The sequence below is a fragment of the Lichenostomus cassidix genome, chromosome 25 (assembly GCF_008360975.1).
Source record: "Lichenostomus cassidix isolate B80296 chromosome 25, HeHo_3.0, whole genome shotgun sequence".
NCBI lineage: Eukaryota > Metazoa > Chordata > Aves > Passeriformes > Meliphagidae > Lichenostomus > Lichenostomus cassidix.
Genome location: NC_139505.1, coordinates 1458057 through 1481106, shown reverse-complemented (window position 1 = coordinate 1481106; position 23050 = coordinate 1458057). Strand labels below are relative to the sequence as shown.

The window sequence follows — 23050 nt, the reverse complement described above, 5'->3', positions numbered from 1 at the left end:
GCTGTCCCCGCGTGTCCCCAGGACGGAGCGCGCGGAGTCGCCGTGACCAAAAACGCCTTTATTCCGCTCAAACCGAGCCGCGGCCGCTCCGCCACTGACCCTCCCGGCACCCGGGGGAGTGGGGACGGTGGGACAGCCCAGGGAGAGCCCGCGGGTGACAGGGACTAGGAGAACCCACGGGTGACAGGGACAATGGGCACCCACGGGTGACAGGGGACAGTGGGCACCCACGGGTGACAAGGCACCCAGGGGTGACAGAGCCTCGCCAGGTGAGCCCGTGGGTGACAGGTCCCCTCCAGGTGCCTCGGCGGGAGCAGCCCCAGGTGTCCCCAGGCTTGGCAGGGATTCCGGTGGTCCACGTGGTCCCGGGGCTCAGCGGCGTCAGGGGCGGTTCCGGCGGTCCCGGTGATCCCGGCGGTGCCGGGCGGCGCTCAGCGGCTCCCCGCGGGGCCATCGGCGGGCTCGGGGGCGAAGAGCTCCCGGTAGAGCGGCGGGAAGGCTGCCGAGAGCCCCCCGGGGTGGAGGCGGCGGAAGGCCTGGAGCTGCTCCAGGTGCTGCGAGCACAGCGCGCGGAGCCGCGCCGGGCCGGGCAGCTGCGGGGACACGGCTGTCACGCGTGGGGACACGGAGACACACAGGGGGACACGGCTGTCACGCGTGGGGACACGGAGACACACAGGGGACACGGCTGGCACGGAGCGGACACGCGTGGGGACACGGCTGGCACAGCACGGACACGCGTGGGGACACGAAGACACACAGGGGGACACGGCTGTCACCCGCGGACACGAGTGGGGACACGGAGACACACAGGGGACACGGCTGGCACGGAGCGGACACGCGTGGGGACTCAGCTGTCACCGCACGGACACGCGGGGACACGCGGGGGGACAGGGATGTCACATCACGGACACGCGGGGGGACGCGGCTGTCACACTGTGGACACGCGAGGGGACACGGCTGGCACACGTGGGGTGGTGACACGCGTGGCACACACAGCAGGGAGCCCCCCGACCCACGGTCACCCCCTGCCCGCGCGGGTCACCCACGTGCCCACGGACCCCACCCTGACCCCCAGCCCTCCCTGGAGCCCCGATCCCCCAATGTCCCCAAACCCTCCCCCTGTCCCCCCCATGCCCAAGGACCCCTCGCGGGCTCCCCCTGGACCCCCCAGCTCCTCCCTCCGTGTCCCCCTGGTGTCCCCCCGGTGTGTCCCCTGTGTGTCCCCGGTGTGTCCCCCGGTGTCCCCGGTGTCCCCCCGGTGTGTCCCCGGTGTGTCCCCTGTGTCCCCCTGGTGTCCCCCCGTGTCCCAGGTGTGTCCCCGCTGTCCCCCGCTGTGTCCCCGGTGTCCCCACCCTGGCCAGCAGCCCCTCGCGGCGGGTCCGGCGCAGCAGCAGCCGAAAGGCGACATCGAGGTGTCCCTGGAGCCGAGCCACCCGCGGCCTGTCCTGCAGCCACGGCCGGCCTGGGGACACCGACAGCGGCTTGGGGACACGGACAGGGGACAGGGACATGGGACAGGGATAGAGGGGTGGGGACAGGGGGACAAGGGGACAGGGGGACAGGGGGACAGGGACTAGGGTGTAGGGACAGGGATACGAGAGCGGGGACAGAAACAGGGACAGGCTGGGGACAGACAGCATCTGGGAGAGAGAGCAGGACAAGTGACAGGGTGGGGACACCCTGGGGACAGCGTGGGGACAATGTGGGGGACGTGCCACCTCCATCCCCATCCTGTTTTAGGACAAACCCAGCGGGTTTGGGACAATCGCTCCTTGAGGAGGGACACTGAGGGGACACGGCGAGCACACGGAGTGAGGACACTGAGGGAACACTGAGAGGGGACACGGGGGTGACACTGGGGTGACACTGGGCTGACAGGGCTGTCCCTCACCGGCGTTGACAAGGACGGTGGCACTGAGCAGTGCCAGCTCGCTCTCGGAGCAGCGCGCCAAGCTCAGGCTGTGCGCGAAGTCGAAGATGGCCCCGACGAGCTCGTGACAGCCTGGGGACATCCCCGTGTCACCGCTGTCACCGCCCGTCCCCTCCCTGTCACCTCCAGTGTCACCGCCCGTCCCCGTCCGTGTCGCCGCCTGTCCCCGCGGCTGTTCCCGCCGTGTCTACCCCGTGTCCCCGCCCTTGTCCCCGCCCGTGTCACCGCCCGTCCCCGCGGCTGTCCCCGCTAGTGTCCCCTCCGTGTCCCCGCGTGTCCCCGCGTGTCCCGCCTACCCAGCGCGCGGAAGAGCTCAGGCCCTGCCAGTTTGCCCTCGAACAGCACGCGGCGGGTGGCAGCGTCGAACGCGCGACACATCCGGATCAGGACAACCTCCATGGCACCTGTCACCCCCCGGGGGCGGGGACAGCGCTGCTGGCACCGGGACAGCGCCACCGGCACGGGGACACTGCCACCGGCACCGGGACACGGCCACCGGCACGGGGACAGCGCTGCTGGCTCCAGGACACTGCTACCGGCACGGGGACAGCGCTGGTGGCACTGGGACAGTGCCACCGGCCCGAGGGGCTGCAGCGGGGCCGCGGCGCTGGCACAGGGGATGTCACCTCCCCGGGGAGGATGGAGGGGACTGTGGGGGTTGTCACCTCCCTGTGGGACTGTCACCTCCCCAGGGAGGATGGAGTGTCCCCATGGCACTGTCACTTCGTTGTGGGACTCCTGGCATTGTCACTGTGGGACCCCTGGGATTGTCACCTCCCCGGGGGACCCGAGAATGCCAACACCTGGGGACACTGGGGCTGGGAAAGGGACTGTGGGGCAGGGGACAGCAGGGACAATGTCACAAGGTGACAGGGTGTCCCTGGGGGTGGGGACAGCCGTCCCAGGGACTGGGGACACCCAGAGGGCTGTCCCTGGGGCTGGGGACAAGGGCACAGAGTGTCCCTGGGGCTGGGGACAAGGGGACAGGGTGGCCCTGGGGCTGGGGACAAGGGGACAGGGTGGCCCTGGGGCTGGGGTCAAGGAGATGAGGTGTCCCCAGGTGTGGGGACTGTGGGATGGGGTGGCCCTGAGGATGGGGACAAGGGGACAGGATGAGCCCAGTGTCGGGGACAAGGGGGATACTCTGTCCCTGGGGCTGGGGACAAGTGGCCGGGGTGTCCCTGGGGCTGGTGACAATGACAGTGTCCCCTACCCGCCTTGAGCAGGACGATCTGGTCGTGCTGGCTGAGCTCCAGGAAGCCCCGCAGGCGCTTGGCGAACTCCACCACGCGCTCGATGGCCTCGGTGACACGGGCGGCACAGCGCTGCCACATGGCCGCCATGGGCTGCGGGATGGCCGTGTCCCCATGTCACCCTCTGGGGACAGCCATGTCCCCTGCCACATGGCCGCCACAGGCTGCGGGATGGCCGTGTCCCCCTGTCACCCCTGGGGACACCCCCTGTCACCCCTGGGGACAGCCGTGTCCCCTGACCTGGCTCTGGTAGGCGCAGATCTCCTCGCGGCTGAAGGTGGCCCAGCGCTGTCCCTGCAGCTCCTCGGCGCGGGGGTGACATGTGGCACGGTGCGACATGAGGACATTTTGGGTCAGGAGCTCTAGGGGGACATGGGGACATTGTGGGTCAGGAGCTCTGGGGGGACATGGGGACATTGTGGGTCAGGAGCTCTGGGGGGACACACAGGGCTTGAGGACAGGTGTGGGGACAGGGAGGGTGGCCCCGGTGTGTGGCCTCGGTGGGCAAGGGGCCACCCCTGTGGGTGGTAGAAATGGCTGTCACCACCATGGGTGACAGAGCCAGGTGCCACCACCATGGAGCACCCACAGGTGACATCCCGAGGTGTCACCACCCACAGGTGCCAGCCCCGTGTCCCACCACCGCCAGCCCCCAGGTGACACCGACAGCCCCGCAGGTGACATCCGCCACTTCGCACTCACCGATCTCCAGGGCCGCGGGTGACTCCGGGACGCCGCCAGCCCCGGGGTGAGGGCACGGCGCTGTCCCCGCTGTCCCCGCCCTGTCCCCGTCCTGTCCCCGCTGCTGTCCCTCCTCTGCAGGCCCCGCCCTGCCCGGACAGCCCGCGGGGACAGCGGGGGACAGCAGGGGACATCGCGCTGCCGGGGGAGGCTCGGCTGGCCCTGGGGCCGCTCTTTCCCGCTGCTCGCGTTCTTCCCATTTCCCCTGTTTTTCCCATTTTTCCCGATTTTCCCGATTTTCCAGCTGCTCCAGCTGTTCCCGATTTTCCCGATTTTCCCGATTTTCCCGTTTTTCCAGCTGCTCCAGCACTTCGGCCTGCAGCCTGTCCCGCTGCTTCTTGGACATGCGGCCGAACTTGACGGCTGCGGGGACAGAGGGGACAGCGGGTGACACCGGCGGGTGACACGGGTGACACCGGCGGGTGACACCGGCGGGTGACAGAGCCGCGACACTTCCCGGCAGCGTCCCGGCAATTCCCAGCCCTTCCTCCCGGACACCTCGGGTTGTCCCCAGCGTGGGGACAGGTGTCGCCGGGGAGGGGACAAGTGTCCTCGAGGCACGGAGAGGTGTCGCCAGGTTAGGGACAAGTGTCCTCGGGGGCGGGGACAGGTGTCCTGAGTGCAGTGCCAGCTGTCCCCGGGGCACGGACAGGTGTCCCCAGGGCGGGTGACAGGTATCTCCAGCGGGCGTCCAGCTGTCCCCAGGGGCACGGAGAGGTGTCCCCAGGTTTGGTCTCGGGTGTCCCCAGAGGGTTCTGCTGTCCCCAGGGTCACAGAGCAGTGTCCCCAGCCTCGATGCCAGCTGTCCCCAGGGTCACAGAGCGGTGTCCCCGTGCCGAGTGTACCCAAGGTCACAAAGCAGTGTCCCCAGGGTCACAGAGCAATGTCCCCAGGGGGTGCAGCTGTCCCTAGGGTCACAGAGCAGTGTCCCCAGCCCCGATGTCCGGTGTCCCCAGGGTCACAGAGCGGTGTCCCCGTGCCGAGTGTACCCAGGGTCACAAAGTGGTGTCCCCAGCCTCGATGTCCCGTGTCCCCGTGACGAGTGTCCCCAGGGTCACAAAGTGGTGTCCCCAGGGTCACAGAGCAGTGTCCCCAGCCCCGATGCCAGCTGTCCCCAGGGTCACAGAGCGGTGTCCCCGTGCCGGCTGTCCCCGCGCGGTGTCCCCGTGTCACTCACCGTCGCGGGACATGCCGAGGCGCAGGCACTTCTGCAGGCGGCAGTGCTGGCAGCGGGTGCGGGTGGCGCGGTCGATGTCGCAGCTCTGTCCCCTGCTGCACGCCAGGCTCGGCCCGCGCCGCTCGCTGCGCCGGAAGAAGCCCTGCGGTGGCACCAGTGTCACCGGTGTCACCCATGTCACACCGTGGTACCTCCATGGCACCCCCGTGTCACCCCCGTGTCACACCATGGCATCCCCGTGTCACCTCATGGTGCCAGAGGTCACACAATGTCCCCCTTGTCCCTCCATATCCCCCGTGACCCTCAGTGTCCCCATGTCCTCCCATGTCTCCATATTCCCTCATATCCCCAACGTCCCTCTTGTCCCCAATGTCCCCCCAAGTCCCCAGTGCTCCCCATATCCCCATGTCCCAATGTCCCTCAATGTCCCCATGTCCCCATATCCCTGATATCCCCAATGTCCCCTTATCCCTCCATGTCCCTTTGTCTCCCAATGCCTCCCCAAATCCCCAATGTCCCCGTGTCCCCCATATCCCCGATGTCCCCCAAGTCTCCAATGTCCCCCTCCTCATGTCCCCATGTCCCCCATATCCCAATGTCCCCTGTCCCACCTTGCAGCCCTCGCAGGTGATGACCCCGTAGTGGATCCCGGAGGATTTGTCACCGCAGATCTTGCAGGGAATGACCTCGATGTGGGCTGGGGGGACACGGGGACACCTGACACGGGGACACCTGACACGGGGACACCTGGCACGGGGACACCTGGCACGGGGACACCCGCGGGACCCGCAGTGCCACCCGTGTCCTCCCGTGCTGTCCCCACCTTCAGGTGTCCCTCACGGGCTCTGGTGTCACCTGTAGGACCAGGTGTCACCTATGGGACAAGGTGTCACCGGTGGCTTCATGTGTCCCCTGTGGGACCAGGTGCCACCTATGGGACATATGCCACCCCATGGGCTCATGTGTCACCTATGGAACCAGGTGTCACCTGTGGGTTTATGTGTCACCTCTGGCCTCACGTGTCCCCTGTGGCCTCACGTGTCACCCCACAGTCCCATGTGGCCGCCGTGACCCCCGATGTCCCCCCGACACTGACGTCACCACGGGTGCACACATCCCCTGTGGCTTCCCGTGTCACCTGAGTCACCTGCGTGCCACCCACGGTGCCACCGGCACTCAGTGTCCCCTCTGGTCACTGGTGTCCCCAGTGGCCTCCGGTGCCACTGCTGGGCTGGAGTGTCCCCCCAGGGCTCAGGTGTCCCCTGAACCCCCCAGTGTCCCCTGAGCCCCCCCGGTGTCCCCAGTGTCACCGGTGTCACCTGGTGCTGGTGGCTGCTGGAGCCACAAAGCCACAACTGGGACACAGCGGCAGCGCGGCAGGAAACGCGCAGAGCCCAGCCCAGTGCCGAACTGGGGCGCTCCCAGTATGGCCCCAGTACGGCCCCAGTATGGCCCCAGTATGGCCCCAGGGAGGAACTGGGGTGCTCCCAGTATGGCCCCAGTATGGCCCAGTGCAGAACTGGGGCGCTCCCAGTATGGCCCCAGTATGGCCCCAGTATGGCCCCAGTGAAGAACTGGGGCGCTCCCAGTACAGCCCCAGTACGGCCCCAGTGTGGAACTGGGGTGCTCCCAGTATGGCCCCAGAACTGCCCCAGTACGGCAGTGGGATGCTACCAGTACGAACCCAGTATGACCCCAGTGTGGCCCCAATACAGCACTGGGGAGCTCCCAGTATGGCCCCAGTATGGCACTGGTGAGCTCCCAGCATGGCCCCAGTATGGCCCCAGTATGACTCCAGTACGGCCCCAGTACGGCACTGGTGTGGTCCCAGTGTGGCCCTGGCACAGCCGGCAGTGCTCGTGCAATGCTCTTGCACACTCAGGGAGGTTCCTGCACACCCTTGCACACTCACTCAGGGAGCACACCCTTGCACACTCAGGGAGGTTCCTGCACACCCTTGCACACCCGGGGAGCACACCCTTGCACACTCAGGGAGCACACCCTTGCACACTCAGGGAGCACACCCTTGCACACTCCCGTGCCCCCTCACACCCCCGTGTGTGCTCTCACCCACTCGTGCACACCCACAGCGGCTCCTTCCCCTGCACACACACGTGACACTCACAGACACGCGTGTGACACACAGACAGGTGTGACAGCCCCACAGACAGGTGTGACACCCCTTCAGACACCAGCCCTGCCACACGCGTGTGTCACCCCCAGACACACACAGAGGCTCCTTCACCTCCAGACACACGTGTGACACGCCAGGCGTGTGACAGACCCGCGGCAGCTCCTTCAGCTGCACACTTGTGTGACACCGCCCAGAGACGTGTGACCCCCCAGGTGTGTGACACCCCTTCAGACACACGTGTGACACCCCACAGACACACGTGTGACACCCCACAGACACACGTGTGACACCCCAGGTGTGTGACACACAGACACACGTGTGACACCCCTTCAGACACACGTGTGACACCCCACAGACACTCGTGTGACACCCCACAGACACTCGTGTGACACCCCACACACGTGCCTGCCCCGCCACATGCCCGTGCCCCCCCAGACGCGTGACCCCCCACACGAGTGACAGCCCCGCCACACGCGTGTGACACCCCCAGACACGTGCGACAGCCCCACAGACACACGTGTGACACCCCGGACACGTGTGACGCCCCACACGTGTGCCAGCCCCACAGGCCCGTGCCCCCCCGCCCCGGTTCCCCCGCCCCGGCTCTCGGGCCTCCCCCGCATCCGGTCGGGGGGCCGCGGGACCCCCGGGGGGCGCTGAGTCAGCCGAGCCCGAATTACTCAGCCGAGCGGGAAGCGCCAGCCGGGGCTGCTCTGCCCGGAACCGCCCAGCGCCGCGGGAATGGGGACAGCGGGGACATGGGGACATGGGGACATGGGGACAGCGGGGACATGGGGGACAGCGGGGACATGGGGACAGCGGGGACAGCGGGGACATGGGGACATGGGGACAGCCCGCGGGGACATGGGGACAGCAGGGACATGGGACAGCGGGACAGCGGGGACATGGGGGACAGCGGGGACATGGGGACAGCGGGGACAATGCGGGGACAATGCGGGGACAATGCGGGGACAATGCGGGGACAATGCGGGGAATGGGGACAACGGGGGGACTGGGGGGACTGGGGAACTGGGGGTACCCACAGCACCGGGGGGCACTGGGGGAACTGGGAGAACTGGGGGTACTTGGCATACCGGGGGCACCAAGAGCACCCACAGCCCCTGGGGGCACCGACAGAACCTGGCGGTACTGGGGGTACTGGGGATACTGGGAGCACCCACAGCACCCGGGACACTGGGGATACTGGGAGTACTGGGGATACTGGGAGCACCCACCGCACCTGGGGTACCGAGGGAACTGGGAGCACTGGGGGAACTGGGGGTACTGGGGGAACTGGGAGCACCCAGAGCACCTGGGAGCATCGGGGTACCGGGGAGCACCCGGAGGCACCGGGGGCTGCCGGTAACACCTGCCCGTGCCTGTCAGAGCCACCGCACCGGGGCACCGGGGCACTGGGGGGCACCGGGGGCTGCCGGTAACGAGGGCACCTCCCAGTCCCACCGGCACTTACCGCACCGGGGCACGGGGAACTGCCGGTAACGAGGGCACCTCTCAGTCCTACCGGAACCCACCGTACCTGGGGATACTGGGGGTACTGGGAACACCGGGAACTGCCGGTAAGGTGGGCACGCCTCAGTCCCCCACACACCCACCGCGCCTGGGGACATCGGGGGTCACCGGGAACTGCCGGTAACCTCTCAGTCCCAGCCGCACCCACCGCACCCGGGACACCGGGGGAACCGGGGATCACGGGGAAGTGCCGGTAACGATGGCACCTCTCAGCCAACACCGGCACTCACCGGCGCTCACCGGCGCTCACCGGCACTCACCGGCACTCTCCGGCACTCACCGGCACTCACCGGTACTCACCGCACCGGGGGTCACCGGGGGTTGCCGGTAAGGCGGGCACGCCTCAGTCCCACCGGCACCCACCGCGCCCGGGGACATCGGGGCCACCGGGGGCCACCGGAACTGCCGGTGACCTCTCAGTACCACCCACACCCACCGCACCGGGGAGGCACCGGGGCTGCCGGTAACGCTGGCACCTCCCCGTCCCACCGCGCCTGGGGACATCGGGGACACCGGGGTCACCGGGGCTGCCGGTAACGAGGGCACCTCTCAGCCCCAGGAGGACCCACTGTACCTGGGGATACTGGGGATACTGGGGATACTGGGAGCACTGGGAGCACCGGGGGTTGCCGGTAAGGCGAGCGCCTCTCAGTCCCACCGGAACCCACCGCACCGGGGACATCGCGGGCACCGGGAGCTGCCGGTAACGCGGCGCGTCTCAGTCCCATCCTGACCCACTGCACCTGGGGATACTGGGGGCACTGGGAGCACTGGGGGCACTGGGAGTACTGGGGGCACTGGGGGCTGCCGGTAACGCGGCACCTCTCGGTCCCACCGGAACCCGCAGTGTCTGGGGACATCGGGGCACCGGGAGGTACCGGTAACACCCGCCCGTGGCACCGGCATCCGCCGCACTGGGGATACTGGGAGCACTGGGAGCACTGGGAGGTACCGGTAACACCCGCCCGTGCCTGTCAGACCCACCGGCACCCGCCGCGCTGGGGATACTGGGGATACTGGGAGCTGCTGGTGACACCCACCGGGACCCGCCAGTCCCCCCAGGAGCTGCAACTGCACCAGTGCCACCAGTAACGCACCGGGACACACCAGTAACGCACTGGGACACACCAATAACGCACTGGGACACACCAGTAACGCACTGGGACACACCAGTAACGCATTGGGACACACCAGTGACGCATTGGGACACACCAGTGACGCCTTGGGACACACCAGTAACGCCTTGGGACACACCAGTAACGCACTGGGACACACCCGTAACGCACCGGGACACACCAGTAACGCACTGGGACACACCAGTAACGCACTGGGATGCACTGGGGCACACCAGTAACACATAACCAGTAACCAATTTCACCAGCCGCAGGGACACGCGCCAGTACCACCAGTACCGCTAATCCCCATCCCACCAGTACCACCAGTACCACCAGTACCGGTCACCCCGGGGCACCCTCTGTCTCCCCCAAGCCCCCTGGGGACATCCAGGACTTCCCCCGGCAAAACCCGCCTGGAGAGCCGCGACACGGAGGGACAATGGGGACAGAGGGGACACGGGGGACAATGGGGGGACACGGGGAGGACCCCAGCGTTCCCCTCCTCATTCCCCGGGGGGATCGCTGCCTGGGGGAGGGGGCGCGAGGCCACCTGCGCGTCCCCTCCACTGTCACCGCCGTGTCCCCGCCGTGTCCCCCCCCGTGTCACCCCCCGCCGCCGCCACATCAAGGGAGGAAGCCGCAGGTGCGCGGGGGACCCGGGGGGGACAGGGGGGGACAGCGGGGACCCGAAATGGGGCGGGGGGGAGCGGGGGGGACACGCAGGTGTGCGGGGGGACAGGGAGGGGACACGGGGGGGGACACGGGGGGGACAGGGAGGCGACACGGGGGACCCGCGGAGGCGCAGCTGCGGCGGGGACAGCGGGACAGGGACACGTGTGGGACATGGGACATGGGTGTGACCCGTGACACACGTGTGGGACCTGTGACACGCGTGTGCTCCCTGGAACACACGTGTGCACCCCGAAACACGTGTGTGCGGCCTGTGACACGCATGTGGGACCTGTGACACGCGTGTGCACCCCGAAACACGCGTGTGCAGCCTGGAAAACGCGCGTACAGCCTGTGACACACATGTACACACTGATACACGCGTGTGCAGCCCGTAACACGCATGTGGGAGCTGTGACACACCCGTGCACCCCGAAACACACGTGTACAGCCCGAGACACGCGTGTACAGCCTGAAACACGCGTGCACAGTCCTTAACACGCGTGTGCAGCCCGGAACGGGTGTGCACAGCCCGCAGCACACAGGTACAGCCGATAACACACATGTGCCCGCTGAGACACGCGTGTACAGCCCCCAACATCCGAGCGCACCCTGACACACATGTACAGCCTGTCACATGCTCGTGGGACCTGTGACACACCCGTGACACACCTGTGACACACCTGTGACACACCTGCGCAGCCTGAAACATGCGTGTGCAGCCCGTGACACACCTGCCCAGCCCAAAGCACAGGTGCAGAGTCCTTAACATGCGTGTGCAGCCGGAACACGCGTGTAGAGCCTGTGACACACAGGTACAGCCTGTGACACGAGTGTGCACACAGAAACACGCATGTGCACCCTGTAACATGTGTGTACAGTCCTTAACATGCGTGTGCAGCCTGTAACACGCATGTGCATCCTGCGACAGCCCTGTGGGGTCTGAAACAGGCGTGTGCAGCCCGTGACACACCTGTGCGCCCCGAAACACGCGTGTACACCTGACACACGCAGGTACAGCCCGAAACACGCGTGTACATGCTGACACACGCAGGTACAGCCCGAAACACGCGTGTACTGCCCAAAACACACATGTAGAGCCCAAAACACACGTGTACAGCCTGCAAGACGTATGTACACCCTGGAACACCCATGTACAGCCCATGACGTGTGTCTACAGCCCGGAACACGCGTGTGCAGCCTGTGAAACCTATGTACAGCCTGGAACATGCGTGTGCATCCCAAAACATGCATCTACAGCCTGTGACACATGTACAGCCCGCAACACACGTGTACAGCCCGCAACACACATGTACAGCCTGGAACACACACGTGTGCACCATGACACACATGTACAGCCTGTGACCCACACGTACAACTTGTAACACACGTGTAGAGCCCGTAGCACACGCGTGTGCCCTCTCACACACACGCAGCCCGTAACACACGTGTGCACCCCAAAACACACGCGTGTGAGACCGGCTTTACGTGTGCGCAGCCACGACACGCGTGTGCGCCCTGACACGCGCCTGCCCGGCCCTGACAGCCCTCCTTGCACGCTGACAGCCCCCCCGCGCTCACACGCGTGTCCAAACACCCCTTGCACTCTCACACGCGTGTCCAAACACCCCTTGCACACTCACACGCGTGTCAAACCACCCCGCGCCCCCTCCTTGCACACTCATGTTCACACGCGCGTGTGCAAGGTCCCCAGGCGGTCCCAGCCCCTTGCACACTCACCCCACCCCCACCTTGCACACCCCCGAACGCCTCCCAGCCCCTTGCACACTCACCGCCCCACCCTTGCACACCCACGCGCGCCCCAAACACTCCCGCCCCTTGCACACTCACCCCACCCCTCCCTGCACACCCAATTCCCACACTCCCCCACCCCTCGCACACTCCCCTCGCTCACCCACGCCCCTCCCCCCCTTTGCACACGCGCGTGCCCCGCACCTCTCATGGCTCTCTGTCCCTCCAGCCCCACCCGCCCGGGCCTTTGCGGGCGGCGCCCTCCCCCGCCGCTCTCCCCACCCCAATGTCCCCGCCCCTCCACCGCCCTCCACCCCACCCTGGAAAGTTCCGAATTTCCCCGCAGGGAAACTGAGGCACGGGGGGGGGGAGGGGAGGGGAGAACCCCAAATCCTGCCGGTGACCCCAAAAGGGGAGGGGGTGGGGGAGGGGCACAGGGACCCCAAATTGGGGGGGGGGGTTGGGATTTAGGGACACCCCGAACCCAAATTTGGGGTGAATTTTGGGGTTTAGGAACTCCACAGTCCCAATAGGGCCAATTTTGGGGTTTGGGAACCATCAGAACCCAATGGGGCCGATTTTGGGGTGCAGAGAACTCCAGAACCCAAATTTGGGGTCAGTTTTGGGGTTTAGGAACCCCGAAGTCCCAATGGGGCCAATTTTGGGGTACAGGGACCCCCCGAAACCTCTCTGAGCTCATTTTCGGGGTTTTAGGACACCCCGAACCCAAATCTTGGGACAATTTTGGGGTTTAGGGACCTTCAACATTCCAATGGGGATGATTTGGGGGTTTTACGACCCCCAAAGTCCCAATGGGGCCAATTTTGGGGTTTGGGGAACCCCCGAACCCCAACGGAGTCAATTTTGGGGTTTAGCGACCCCCAAAGTCCCAATAGGGCCAATTTTGGGGTACAGGGAACCCCGAAATCCCTCTGGGCTCATTTTTGGGGTGCAGGGACCCCATGGGGTCACTTTTGGGGTGCGGGGACTCCCCGACCCCTCCCGGCGGCATTTTTGGGGTTTAGGGATTCCCGAAGCCCCATTGGGGTCAATTTTGGGGTCGATTTCGGGGTGCACCTGCCGGATCCCCCCAGCACCCAGATGGGGTCAATTTTGGGGGGCTGCGACCCCCCGAGGGCTCAGTTTTGGGGTGCAGGAACCCCCAAACCCTTTCAGGGCTCATTTTGGGGCACCGGGAGCCCCGAAATCCCAATGGGGTCATTTTTGGGGTGAATCCCCGGGAAACTCTGACTCCTCCGGGCTCGATTGTGGGGGCGCAGAGACCCCAAAGTTCCCATTTTTGGGGTTCAGAGACCCCAAAGTTCCCATTTTTGGGGCGCAGAGACCCCAAAGTTCCCATTTTTGGGGTTCAGAGACCCCAAAGTTCCCATTTTTGGGGCGCAGAGACCCCAAAGTTCCCATTTTTGGGGCACAAGGACTCCCAAACCCCCCCGAGGTCCCAAATTCGGGGCACAGGCACCCCAAAAGTCCCCAATTTTAGGGCACAGGGACACCAAAAGTGTTCAGCTTTAGGGCGCAGAGACCCCAAACCCCCCAAGGATCCCAATTTTGGGGTTCAGAGACCCCAAAAGTCCCTAATTTTGGTTCCCTCCTCCCCCCCGAAGCCCAGAGTGACACAGGGACACGAGGGGTGGTGGCAGCAGCTCTGATGGCACTGGGGACACCCTGGGGACAGTGGGGGTGGCACTGGGGACATGGGAGGGACACGGGAGGGACATTGGGGGACACGAGGGTGGCACAGGGGACATGGGGGGGGCAGGGGGACAGAGAGGGTGACTGGGGGTGAGGGACACAGGGGGTGGCGCAGGGGACATGCAGGGACATGGGGGTGACACGGGGCTGTCACTGTGGGTGACACGGGTGGCCCGCGGGTGACACGTTGGGGACACGGCGGTGTCACTGCGGGTGGCCCAGGTGACGCGGGCGGCCCGCGGGTGACAGCGGTGACAGCTATCTGTCACTGTCCCCACCCCGCGCTGGCTCCTTGGGCGCCTCCTGCTGGATGAAGAGCGCTGGGGACAGAGGGGACACATCAGACAGGGACCTCGTGTCCCCACTGTCCCCCCGGTGTCCCCAAGCATGTTCCCAACCCCCCCAGGCTGTCCCCAGACTGTCCCCAGGTGTGTTCCCAGCCCCTCCAGCCTCCCCAGATGTGTCCCCCAGGCTGTCCCTGCTGTCCCCAGTGCCCCCGGTGTCCCCAATAACCCCATATTCCCCCAGTGCCCCAATGTCCCTGCTGTCCCCAATGTCCCCAGTGTCTACAGCTTCCCCAATGTCCCCAGGCTGTCCCCAGTGTCCCCATGTCCCCAATATCTCAAATGTCCCCAATGGCTCAAATATCCCCAAATTCCCCCAATGTCCCCAATGTCCCCAATGATGTCCCCATGTCCCCAATGTCGCCAATGTCCCCAACATCCCCAATACCCTCAATGTCCCTGATGTTCCCAATGTCCCCAATACCCCCAATAGCCCCAATGTCCCCAATACCCCTAATGTCCCACTGTCCCCGCTGTCCCCATGTCCCCCGTCCCCAGTGATGTCCCCGTGTCCCCATGTTCCCAGTGTCCCCAATGATGTCCCCCTGTCCCCATGTCCCCAGTATCCCCCCTGTCCCCAGTGATGTCCCCCCTGTCCCCTGCCCCCCTGTCCCGTGTCCCCAGTCACCGCTGGCTGTCACCAGCAGGGTTCCTCTCTCGGCCTCTCTCAGCTCACAGCTCAGCCACACCTTCCTGCCCTGCCGGCGCTGCAGGACACAATCCAGCAGGACCACCGAGCCCAGCGGGACAGGCCTGGGGACATGGGGACAGCAGGGACACTGGGGACAGCAGGGACATTGGGGACATGGGGACATTGGGGACATGGGGACAGCAGGGACATTGGGGACATTGGGGACAGCGGGGACAGCAGGGCTGCAGGAGAGCCTCGAGCAGGACAATGGAGCCCAGGGGGACAGGCCTGGGGACATTGGGGACAGCAGGGACAGCAGGGACAGGCCTGGGGACAGGGGGACAGCAGCAATGTTGGGGACATTGGGGACATTGGGGACATTGGGTCCATCGGGGACAGCAGGGACAGGCCTGGGGACATGGGGACATGGGGATGTTGGGGACATTGGGGACAGGCCTGGGGACATGGGGGCAGCAGCAATGTTGGGGACATTGGGGACAGCAGGGCTGCAGGGGCACCACTGTGCCCAGGGGGACAGGCGTGGGGACACTGGGGACATCAGGGCCCCCTGTCACTGCCATGGTCCCCCGTGTCACCCCAGTGTCCCCCTGGTCACCACCGTGTCCATCTTCTGTCCCCCCGGTCACACCCCAACCCCTGGGGACATCCCCTGACCCTTGGGGACACCCTGTCCTCCCTGGGGACACACCCTGGGGACACTCAGGACACCCTTGGGGTCATTCCCCTCTGACCCTTGGGGACACCTCCCTCCCCTGGGGACATTCTGGACACCCTGGGGACATCCTCTGACCCTTGGGGACACTCAGGACACCCCTGGGGACACCCTGACCCTTGGGGACCTTCTGCCACCTTTTGGGACACTCAGGACACCCTGGGGGACACTTGTTCCCCCCTGGGGACACACCCTGCCCCCCTGGGGACACTCAGCCCCACCTTGGGGACACCCAGCCCCCCTGGGGACACCCAGCCCCCCTGGGGACAATGCCACTCACGCCACATAGTCGATGCTGAGGTTTGCTGTCACCACCCTCCCTGCCAGCGCCAGTGCCAGCGCGCCCAGCGAGGTGTCAACCAGGGTGGCGATGGCACCGCCGTGGGTCAGCCTGGGGACAGAGGGGACATGGGGACATCGGGGACAGCACAGGGACATTGGGGACAGCACAGGGACATCGGGGATATTGGGGACATGGGGGGACACTGTGGGTCAGCCTGGGGACAGCACAGGGACATTGGGGACAGCAGGGACATGGGGACATCAGGGACAGCAGAGGGACATTGGGGACAGCAGGGACATGGGGGACACTATGGGTCAGCCTGAAGACAGCAGGGACAGCACAGGGACATGGGGGACATTGGGGACATCAGAGGGATATTGAGGAGACACTGTGGGTCAGCCTGGGAACAACGGGGACATTGGGGACATGCTGGGGACACTCTGGGTCAGTGTGGGCACAGCAGGGATATCACAGGGACATTGGGGACATTGGGGACATGGGGAGACACTGTGGGTCAGCCTGGGGACAGCACAGGGACATTGGGGACATCGGAGACATATTAGGGACATCAGAGGGACATTGGGGGACACTGTGGGTCAGCATGGGGACAGCGGGGACATCACAGGGACATTGATCCCTGGAGGGGACACCGTGGGTGATTGGGGAACACTGTGGCTCAGCCTGTGACAAGGATGTCCCCTGGATGTCACTCAGCCTGGGTTCCCCTTGCGGCAGGGCCTGGGCTGGCACAGGGTGACAGTAGGGTGACAATTAGGCTGACTGGGGTGACAATAGGCTAACAGGGGTGTCACAGGGTGTCACAAGATGTCACAGGATGTCACTCACCCGGGTGTCCCTCCAGCCAGAGCCCAGGCTGGCACACGGTGACAATAGGATGACAATAGGGTGACAATTAGGCAGACAGGGGTGACAATAGGCTAACAGGGGTGTCACAGGATGTCACAGGGTGTCACAGGGTGTCACAGGATGTCACTCACCCCGGGTGTCCCTCCAGCCATGGCCCCAGCTGGCACAGGCAGCGCAGGTGGCCCTTGGGGACACTGAGGAACATGACGAACTCGAAGCCATTGCCGTCACCCTCGATGGCCCTCGGGAACAGCCGAGTGTCCCCAGCCGTGTCACCAAACACTCCTGCGGGGACAGCGCTGCCACCGGGGGTGGGGACACCGCGGGGATGGGGGGACAGGGGGGTTTGGGGACACTTGGGGACACCCCAGGGACATGGGGACACTGCAGTGATGGGGCAGTTTGGGGACATTTGGGGACACCAGGGACACCCCAGGGACATGGGGACACTGCAGTGACAGGGCGGTTTGGGGACATTTGGGGACACTGGGGTCACAGCAGGGGGGTTGGGGACACTTGGGGACATAGCAGGGATGTGGGGACAGGGAGTTTGGGGACACCAGGGACACCCCAGGGACATGGGGGACATTGTGGTCACCGTGGCCTTGGGGACACTGCAGTGGCAGGGGGGGTTGGGGACATTTGGGGACATTGGGGACATTGTCCCCCACCGGGAAAGTGGTGACAGGGCTTTGGGGGGACAGCCAGCACAGGGTGACAAGGGCTGGGGACACTGGTGACATTTGGGGACAGTGGCACCCACCCGGGCAGTGCTGGGCGGCGCGGCGGAAGGACGGCAGGCGCGTCCAGCCCGAGGCCAGCAGGTGACAGTAGTGACGCCGCATGACGTCACTCCAGGCGGCGTTGGGGACAGCCAGGTCCCGCGGGGGAGGTGACACCGGGCGGTGGCAGCGGCGCAGGGAGGGGACAGCCCGGGGACACTTGGGGACATCGGCCAGGGCACGGGTGAGCGCCAGGGGACGGAGCAGCATGGTGGCACTGCTGGCACCTGGGGGACAGGGGCGGTGACGTCACTGGGGTCACCGGTGATGTCACACGGGGATGGTGACGTCATCGGCGATGTCACACCTGGGTGCTGAGGTCACTGTTGAGGTCACTGCTGACGTCACCAGGGTCACCAGTGATGTCACACAGGGACAGTGAGGTCACTGCTGATGTCACACCTGGATGCTGAAGGACACTGATGACGTCACACGCCGTCGGAGGGGACACTGCTGATGTCACTGCGGTCGCTGGTGATGTCACTGATGATGTCACCGCTGATGTCACCGCTGATGTCACCGCGGTCACCAGTGACGTCACACCTGCCGGAGTCACACCGGTGACCTCACTGCTGTCAGTGATGACGTCACCCCTGCTTGCTGAGGTCACCAGTGACATCACGCCCGATCGATGGCGTCATTTGTGACGTCACGCCCAACCTGTGATGTCATCCATGACGTCACATTCCCCACCCTGCTGCCCGATGACGTCACACGTCACCTCCACCCCCCCAGCCAATGTCACCTCTGTCCCACCCCGCCGTGACGTCACTCCCGCCCCACCACTGCCTTCCCCACCGGCAGTGACGTCACCCGCTCAGTGACGTCACCCAGCCCCCTGTCCCCGCTGTCCCCTGTCCCCTCCCGCCCCTCCCCCCGTCCCCAGCCCCGCACCGCGCCGCCGCCCCGCCCACCGCCGTGACGTCACCGGGCTTCCGGGGCTGCCCGCTTCCGGGGGGCGGAGCCTGAGAGAGCGGGACCGAGCGCTGTGGGTGCTTATGGAGACCCTATAGAGACCCTATAGAGACCCTATAGATACCCTATAGACACCTATGGGTGCCTATGGAGACCCTATAGAGACCTATAGAGACCTTATAGATACCCTATAGACACCTATGGACACCCTATGGAGACCCTATAGATACCTATAGATACCCTATAGATACCTATAGATACCCTATAGACACCTATAGATACCCTATAGACACCTATGGGTGCCTATGGAGACCCTATAGAGACCTGTAGAGACCTATAGATACCTATAGACACCTATGGGTGCCTATAGATACCCTAGAGATACCCTATAGATACCTATAGACACCTATAGTTACCCTATAGACACCTATGGGTGCCTATGGAGACCCTATAGATACCCACGGACCCCTATGGGCGCCTATAGAGACCCTATAGAGCTCCATAGATACCTATGGGCACCTACAGAGCCCTTCAGAGCCCCTATGGGCACCTATAGATACCCTAGAGATACCTATAGATACCTATAGAGCCCTATGGACACCTATAGATACCCTATGGACACCTATGGACACCTATGGGCACCTGTAGAGCCCTTTAGAGGCCCTCCGGACACCTATAGAGTCCCTATAGACACCTATAGACACCTATGGACACCTATAGAGCCCTACGGACCCCTATAGAGACCCTATAGACCCCGACAGAGCCCCAATGGGTGCCTATAGAGACCTACAGACCCCTATAGAGCCCTTTAGAGCCCCTATGGACACCTATAGAGCCCCTATAGGCACCTATAGATACCTATGGACACCCATAGAGCCCCAAAGGAGCCCTATGGACACCTATGGAGACCCTATAGATACCTATAGATACCCTATAGAGACCCTATGGGCGCTTACAGAGCCCTTTAGAGCCCCTCCGGACACCTATAGAGCACCTATGGACCCCTGTGGACCCCTATAGAGTCCCTGCCGAGCCCTATGGGCCCCTGTGGATCCCTGCAGACCCCTATGGACAGCAGCAGACACCTATAGAGCCCTGGGGAAACCTATGGACCCCTGTGGGCACCTACAGAGCCCCTGTGGACTGCTAGGGATACCTATAGACCCCTATAGAGCTCTGTGGGCACCTATTGAGTCCCTGTGGAGCCCTAGGAGATCCTGCTGAGCCCTGGGGACACCTATGGACCCCATGGGACACCTATGGACCCCTGGGGACACCTATGGACCCCATGGGACACCTATAGACCCCTATGGACACCTATGGACCCCTATAGAGCCCCTATGGAGCCCTATGGACACCTATAGACCCCTGGGGACACCTGCTGACCCCTGGGGACACCTTTAGACCCCTACAGAGCCCCTATGGACACCTACAGATTCCAAGCTCACCTGGTATCCAGGTGGGAAGGTTGGGCTCCTCCCCCCTGGGCGGGGCTGCTGACAGTGGGCTGGAATTGTGGGAGTCATCCTGGAGACCCTGGTGGCCATGGTGGCCATGGTGGCCCTGGGGGTGTGGTCAGGGTCACTCCTGGAGATCCTGGTGGCCAATCGGTGGGGATGGTGGCCCTGGAGGTGTTCTCAGGGCTGGGTCACTCCAGGAGATCCTGGTGGCTCCAGAGGTGTTCCTGGAGACCTTGATGGCCAGTCAGTGGAGATGGTGGCCCTGGAGGTGTTCCCAGGGCTGGGTCACTCCTGGAGACCCTGATGGCCCCGAGGTGTGATCAGGGTTGAGCGTCTGCAATTCCACGAGCCATTCCAGGAGATCCTGGTGGCCAATCAGTGGCCATGGTGGCCCTGGGGGTGTGATCAGGGCTGGGTCACTGCAGGACACCCTGGTGGCTCCAGAGGTGTGGTCAGGGCTGAGTGTCTGCAATTCCATGAGCCATTCCAGGAGACCCTGATGTCCCACTGATGACCCCTCTGAGTGGAGATGTCCCCTCAGAGGTGTTAGCAGGGCTGGGTCATCCCTGGACACCTCAGTGGCCCACCAGTGGAGATGATGGCCCTGGGCTGGGTCGCTCCTGGAGACCCTGGTGGCCCCGAGGTGTGATCAGGGCTGAGTCTCTGCAATTCCATGAGTCACTCCAGGAGATCCTGATGTCCCACTGTCACCGAATCTGCGGGAAAAACAAAAACCTTCCAACAACATTTTCATGTTAGAGAGTCAAGGCATTGCTTTATTATCTGGCCAGGATGTTCTTCTGGCCAGGATGTACCACAGAAATCATCTCATCCACACACAGCCCGGCTGTGCAGAGAGAATCATTCCAGGATACAACTTTTACTCGATTTTTCAGATATTTTATACAGTAAAAGTCCATAGCAAAGCATTGGGTCAGTGCTCATTGGTCTAAAGTTGAGCAAACCCCCAGTATTCAGTTTCCCATTGGATCTGAATCTCCTCACCTCTGATGTTAATTAGATTCTTCATTCTTCAGTTTTTCTTATCAATCCTTTCCAGGCCAGGATGTCTTCAGCCCTGCTGGAGGTGCTCTGGGGTGGATGTTTGTGATAGTCACTGATGTCCTGTGGATGTTCTGTTAATAACCTTTATCTTTCTGGTTTATTTTCCTTTATTTTTTCTATATTTCTTTATCTTTCTGCTTATCTCCGGGGTCACTCCCAATCTGTTGATATGCTGAGTCCACCAGACCTCATCTGGTGGAGCAATGCCCTGGAAGAAACCTAAAATTCCTTTTTTTGGGTTAAAGACAAACAAAACCTTTGACCAAAGTTATACAACACTTTTAACCTGATCTATTTTCCAGCACCACGTTCTCAGGGCTGAGTCTCTGGAATTCCATGGGTCATTCCAGGAGCTCCTGATGTCCCCCAGAGGTGTCATCAGGGCTGGTCACACAAGAGGTGACACCTCTGCCCCAGCGGCTGAACTCCTGCTGGAGGTGGTGATGGAATATTTATTTCCATCCAGGAAAATTCACCCACAAATTCCAGAGATTTCTGCCCAAAAGGGGACAGAGGAGTCATGGGCTGTATTGGGATACAGGGAGAGCTCAGGGGAGTTTCCCATGGAATCTCTCACATTTTCAGGGGGCAGAGCCTCTAAAAATCCCAATTTCCCAAACTTTCCTTTTCCCCGTTGGCTGAGGCGCTCGAGAGGCACAGACTCCCCAAATCCCCTAAACAGACTCCCTGGGGTTTTTAAAATTTATATATTTTTTAATCTCAGTTCTTTTTCTCCAAATCCAGGGATTTATCAGGGCCTTGGGTGAGTCTCAGTCTGTGTCAATCCCTGGAATTCGGGAGGAGTTGCTCTGGAATTTGTGGTTCCTCCCTCTGCTGCTTCACCCACCGGGATCTGCCCTGATCTCCCAGCAGCTCCACAGCCTGTTTGCAAACAAACCTCCCTCTCCTTCCTTTCGCTTCTTTCTCCATTTCTTACTTTTATCTTTCTCCCTCTTTGCCTCTTTTACTATGAAATAAAATACATCAATTTTTTGGGCACCCATGCTGGAGCTCATTGGGTTTCAATGCCATTTTTTGGGTATTTTTAAGCCCTTTTTTTTGGTATTTAAATCACTTTTTAAAAAAATTTAATCTCTTTTTTTGGGTATTTTTAAGCCCTTTTTTTTTGTATTTAAATCACTTTTTTTAAAATTTTAATATCTTTTTTTTGGGGTATTTTAAGCCCTTTTTTTTTTTGGTGTTTCAATCCCATTTTTTGTGTATTTCAATCACTTTCTTTTTTTAATTTTAATCTCATTTTTTGGGTATTTTAATCCCATTTTTTAGGTATTTCAATCCTGGGGTTTGGGTATTTCCATCTCCTCTTTTGGGTTTTTCAATCTTTTTTTTTGGGTTCATTTTGAACCTTTCTGGGTTTGATCTCCTTTATTCTCAGAAACTTTGCTTCCTCTGCCCTTCTGGGTTTGAACCAGATGGGAGCAGGGTGTGGGGAGACCCCAAAAGGACCCCAAGGGGACCCCAAAGGGACCCCAAAATGTCCCCAAGGTCACAGGACACCAAGGGGACCCAAAGGGACAATGACCTCAAAATGATCCCAGGGGGACAGAGACCTCAGGGGACAGGGACCCCAAGAGTGACTGAGACCCCAAAGGGACAGGGACCCCAAAATGACCCCAAAATGACCCCAAAGGGACAGGGACCCCAAAAGGACCCCAAAAGGGACCCCAAGGGCACAGGGACCCCAAAAGGGACTCCAGGGTGACAGACACCCCAAAAGGACCCCAAAATGACCCCAAAGGGACTCCAAAGGAGCCCTATGGGGACAGGATGACCCCAAAAGGTACTCCAGGGTGACAGACCCCCAAAGGACCCCCAAAAGGGACTCCAAGGGGACAGGATGACCCCAAAAGGACCCCAAAGGGACCCCAAAGGTGACCCCAAGAACAGAGGTGACTCCAGTGTAACACAAAACAGCTTTATTGGGGAAGGGAC

The 23050-nt window shown here is 62.8% G+C and overlaps 2 protein-coding genes across 3 annotated transcripts; both read right to left on the bottom strand.

Annotated features, from left to right (window-relative positions):
- Positions 1 to 43: 43 nt before the first annotated feature.
- LOC146427178 (nuclear receptor ROR-gamma-like) lies at positions 44 to 12537 on the bottom strand. Of its 2 annotated transcripts, none has more exons than XM_085082565.1 (10): positions 12509 to 12537; positions 5716 to 5801; positions 5105 to 5246; positions 3889 to 4290; positions 3427 to 3548; positions 3147 to 3279; positions 2230 to 2337; positions 1895 to 2005; positions 1356 to 1465; positions 44 to 593 (listed from the first exon to the last, which is right to left on the bottom strand). In XM_085082565.1, exons 1-10 carry the CDS (start codon positions 12513 to 12515, stop codon positions 432 to 434), a joined length of 1383 nt encoding a protein of 460 aa, XP_084938691.1. In that variant the 5' UTR covers positions 12516 to 12537; the 3' UTR covers positions 44 to 431. The 2 variants fall into 2 exon arrangements, with proteins under 2 accessions (XP_084938691.1, XP_084938690.1); XM_085082564.1 differs by lacking the exon at positions 12509 to 12537 and adding an exon at positions 8776 to 8972.
- Positions 12538 to 13963: 1426 nt separating this feature from the next.
- Positions 13964 to 18455, bottom strand: LOC146427177 (acyl-coenzyme A thioesterase THEM4-like). The gene is made up of 7 exons (XM_085082580.1): positions 18403 to 18455; positions 18060 to 18200; positions 17639 to 17884; positions 17007 to 17160; positions 16006 to 16116; positions 14990 to 15114; positions 13964 to 14337 (listed from the first exon to the last, which is right to left on the bottom strand). The coding sequence occupies exons 3-7, from the start codon at positions 17865 to 17867 to the stop codon at positions 14276 to 14278; spliced, it is 681 nt and encodes a 226-aa protein (XP_084938706.1). The 5' UTR covers positions 17868 to 17884; positions 18060 to 18200; positions 18403 to 18455; the 3' UTR covers positions 13964 to 14275.
- Between the last annotated feature and the right edge of the window lie 4595 nt (positions 18456 to 23050).

Coding starts and splice junctions, on each gene's coding strand:
- LOC146427177 (XM_085082580.1), bottom strand. CDS start 17,867: ATGCTGCTCCGTCCCCTGGCGCTCACCCGTGCCCTGGCCGATGTCCCC. Junction 16,117..17,006: donor TGGCTGGAGGGACACCCGGG/GTGAGTGACATC, acceptor CTCTGTCCCCAG/GCTGACCCACGGCGGTGCCA. Junction 14,338..14,989: donor CCTGCTGGTGACAGCCAGCG/GTGACTGGGGAC, acceptor CTCTGTCCCCAG/CGCTCTTCATCCAGCAGGAG.
- LOC146427178 (XM_085082564.1), bottom strand. CDS start 8,866: ATGTCCCCAGGCGCGGTGGGTGTGTGGGGGACTGAGGCGTGCCCACCT. Junction 3,549..3,888: donor ACCCGCGGCCCTGGAGATCG/GTGAGTGCGAAG, acceptor ATGTCCCCCTAG/AGCTCCTGACCCAAAATGTC. Junction 594..1,355: donor GCGAGGGGCTGCTGGCCAGG/GTGGGGACACCG, acceptor GTGTCCCCGCAG/CTGCCCGGCCCGGCGCGGCT.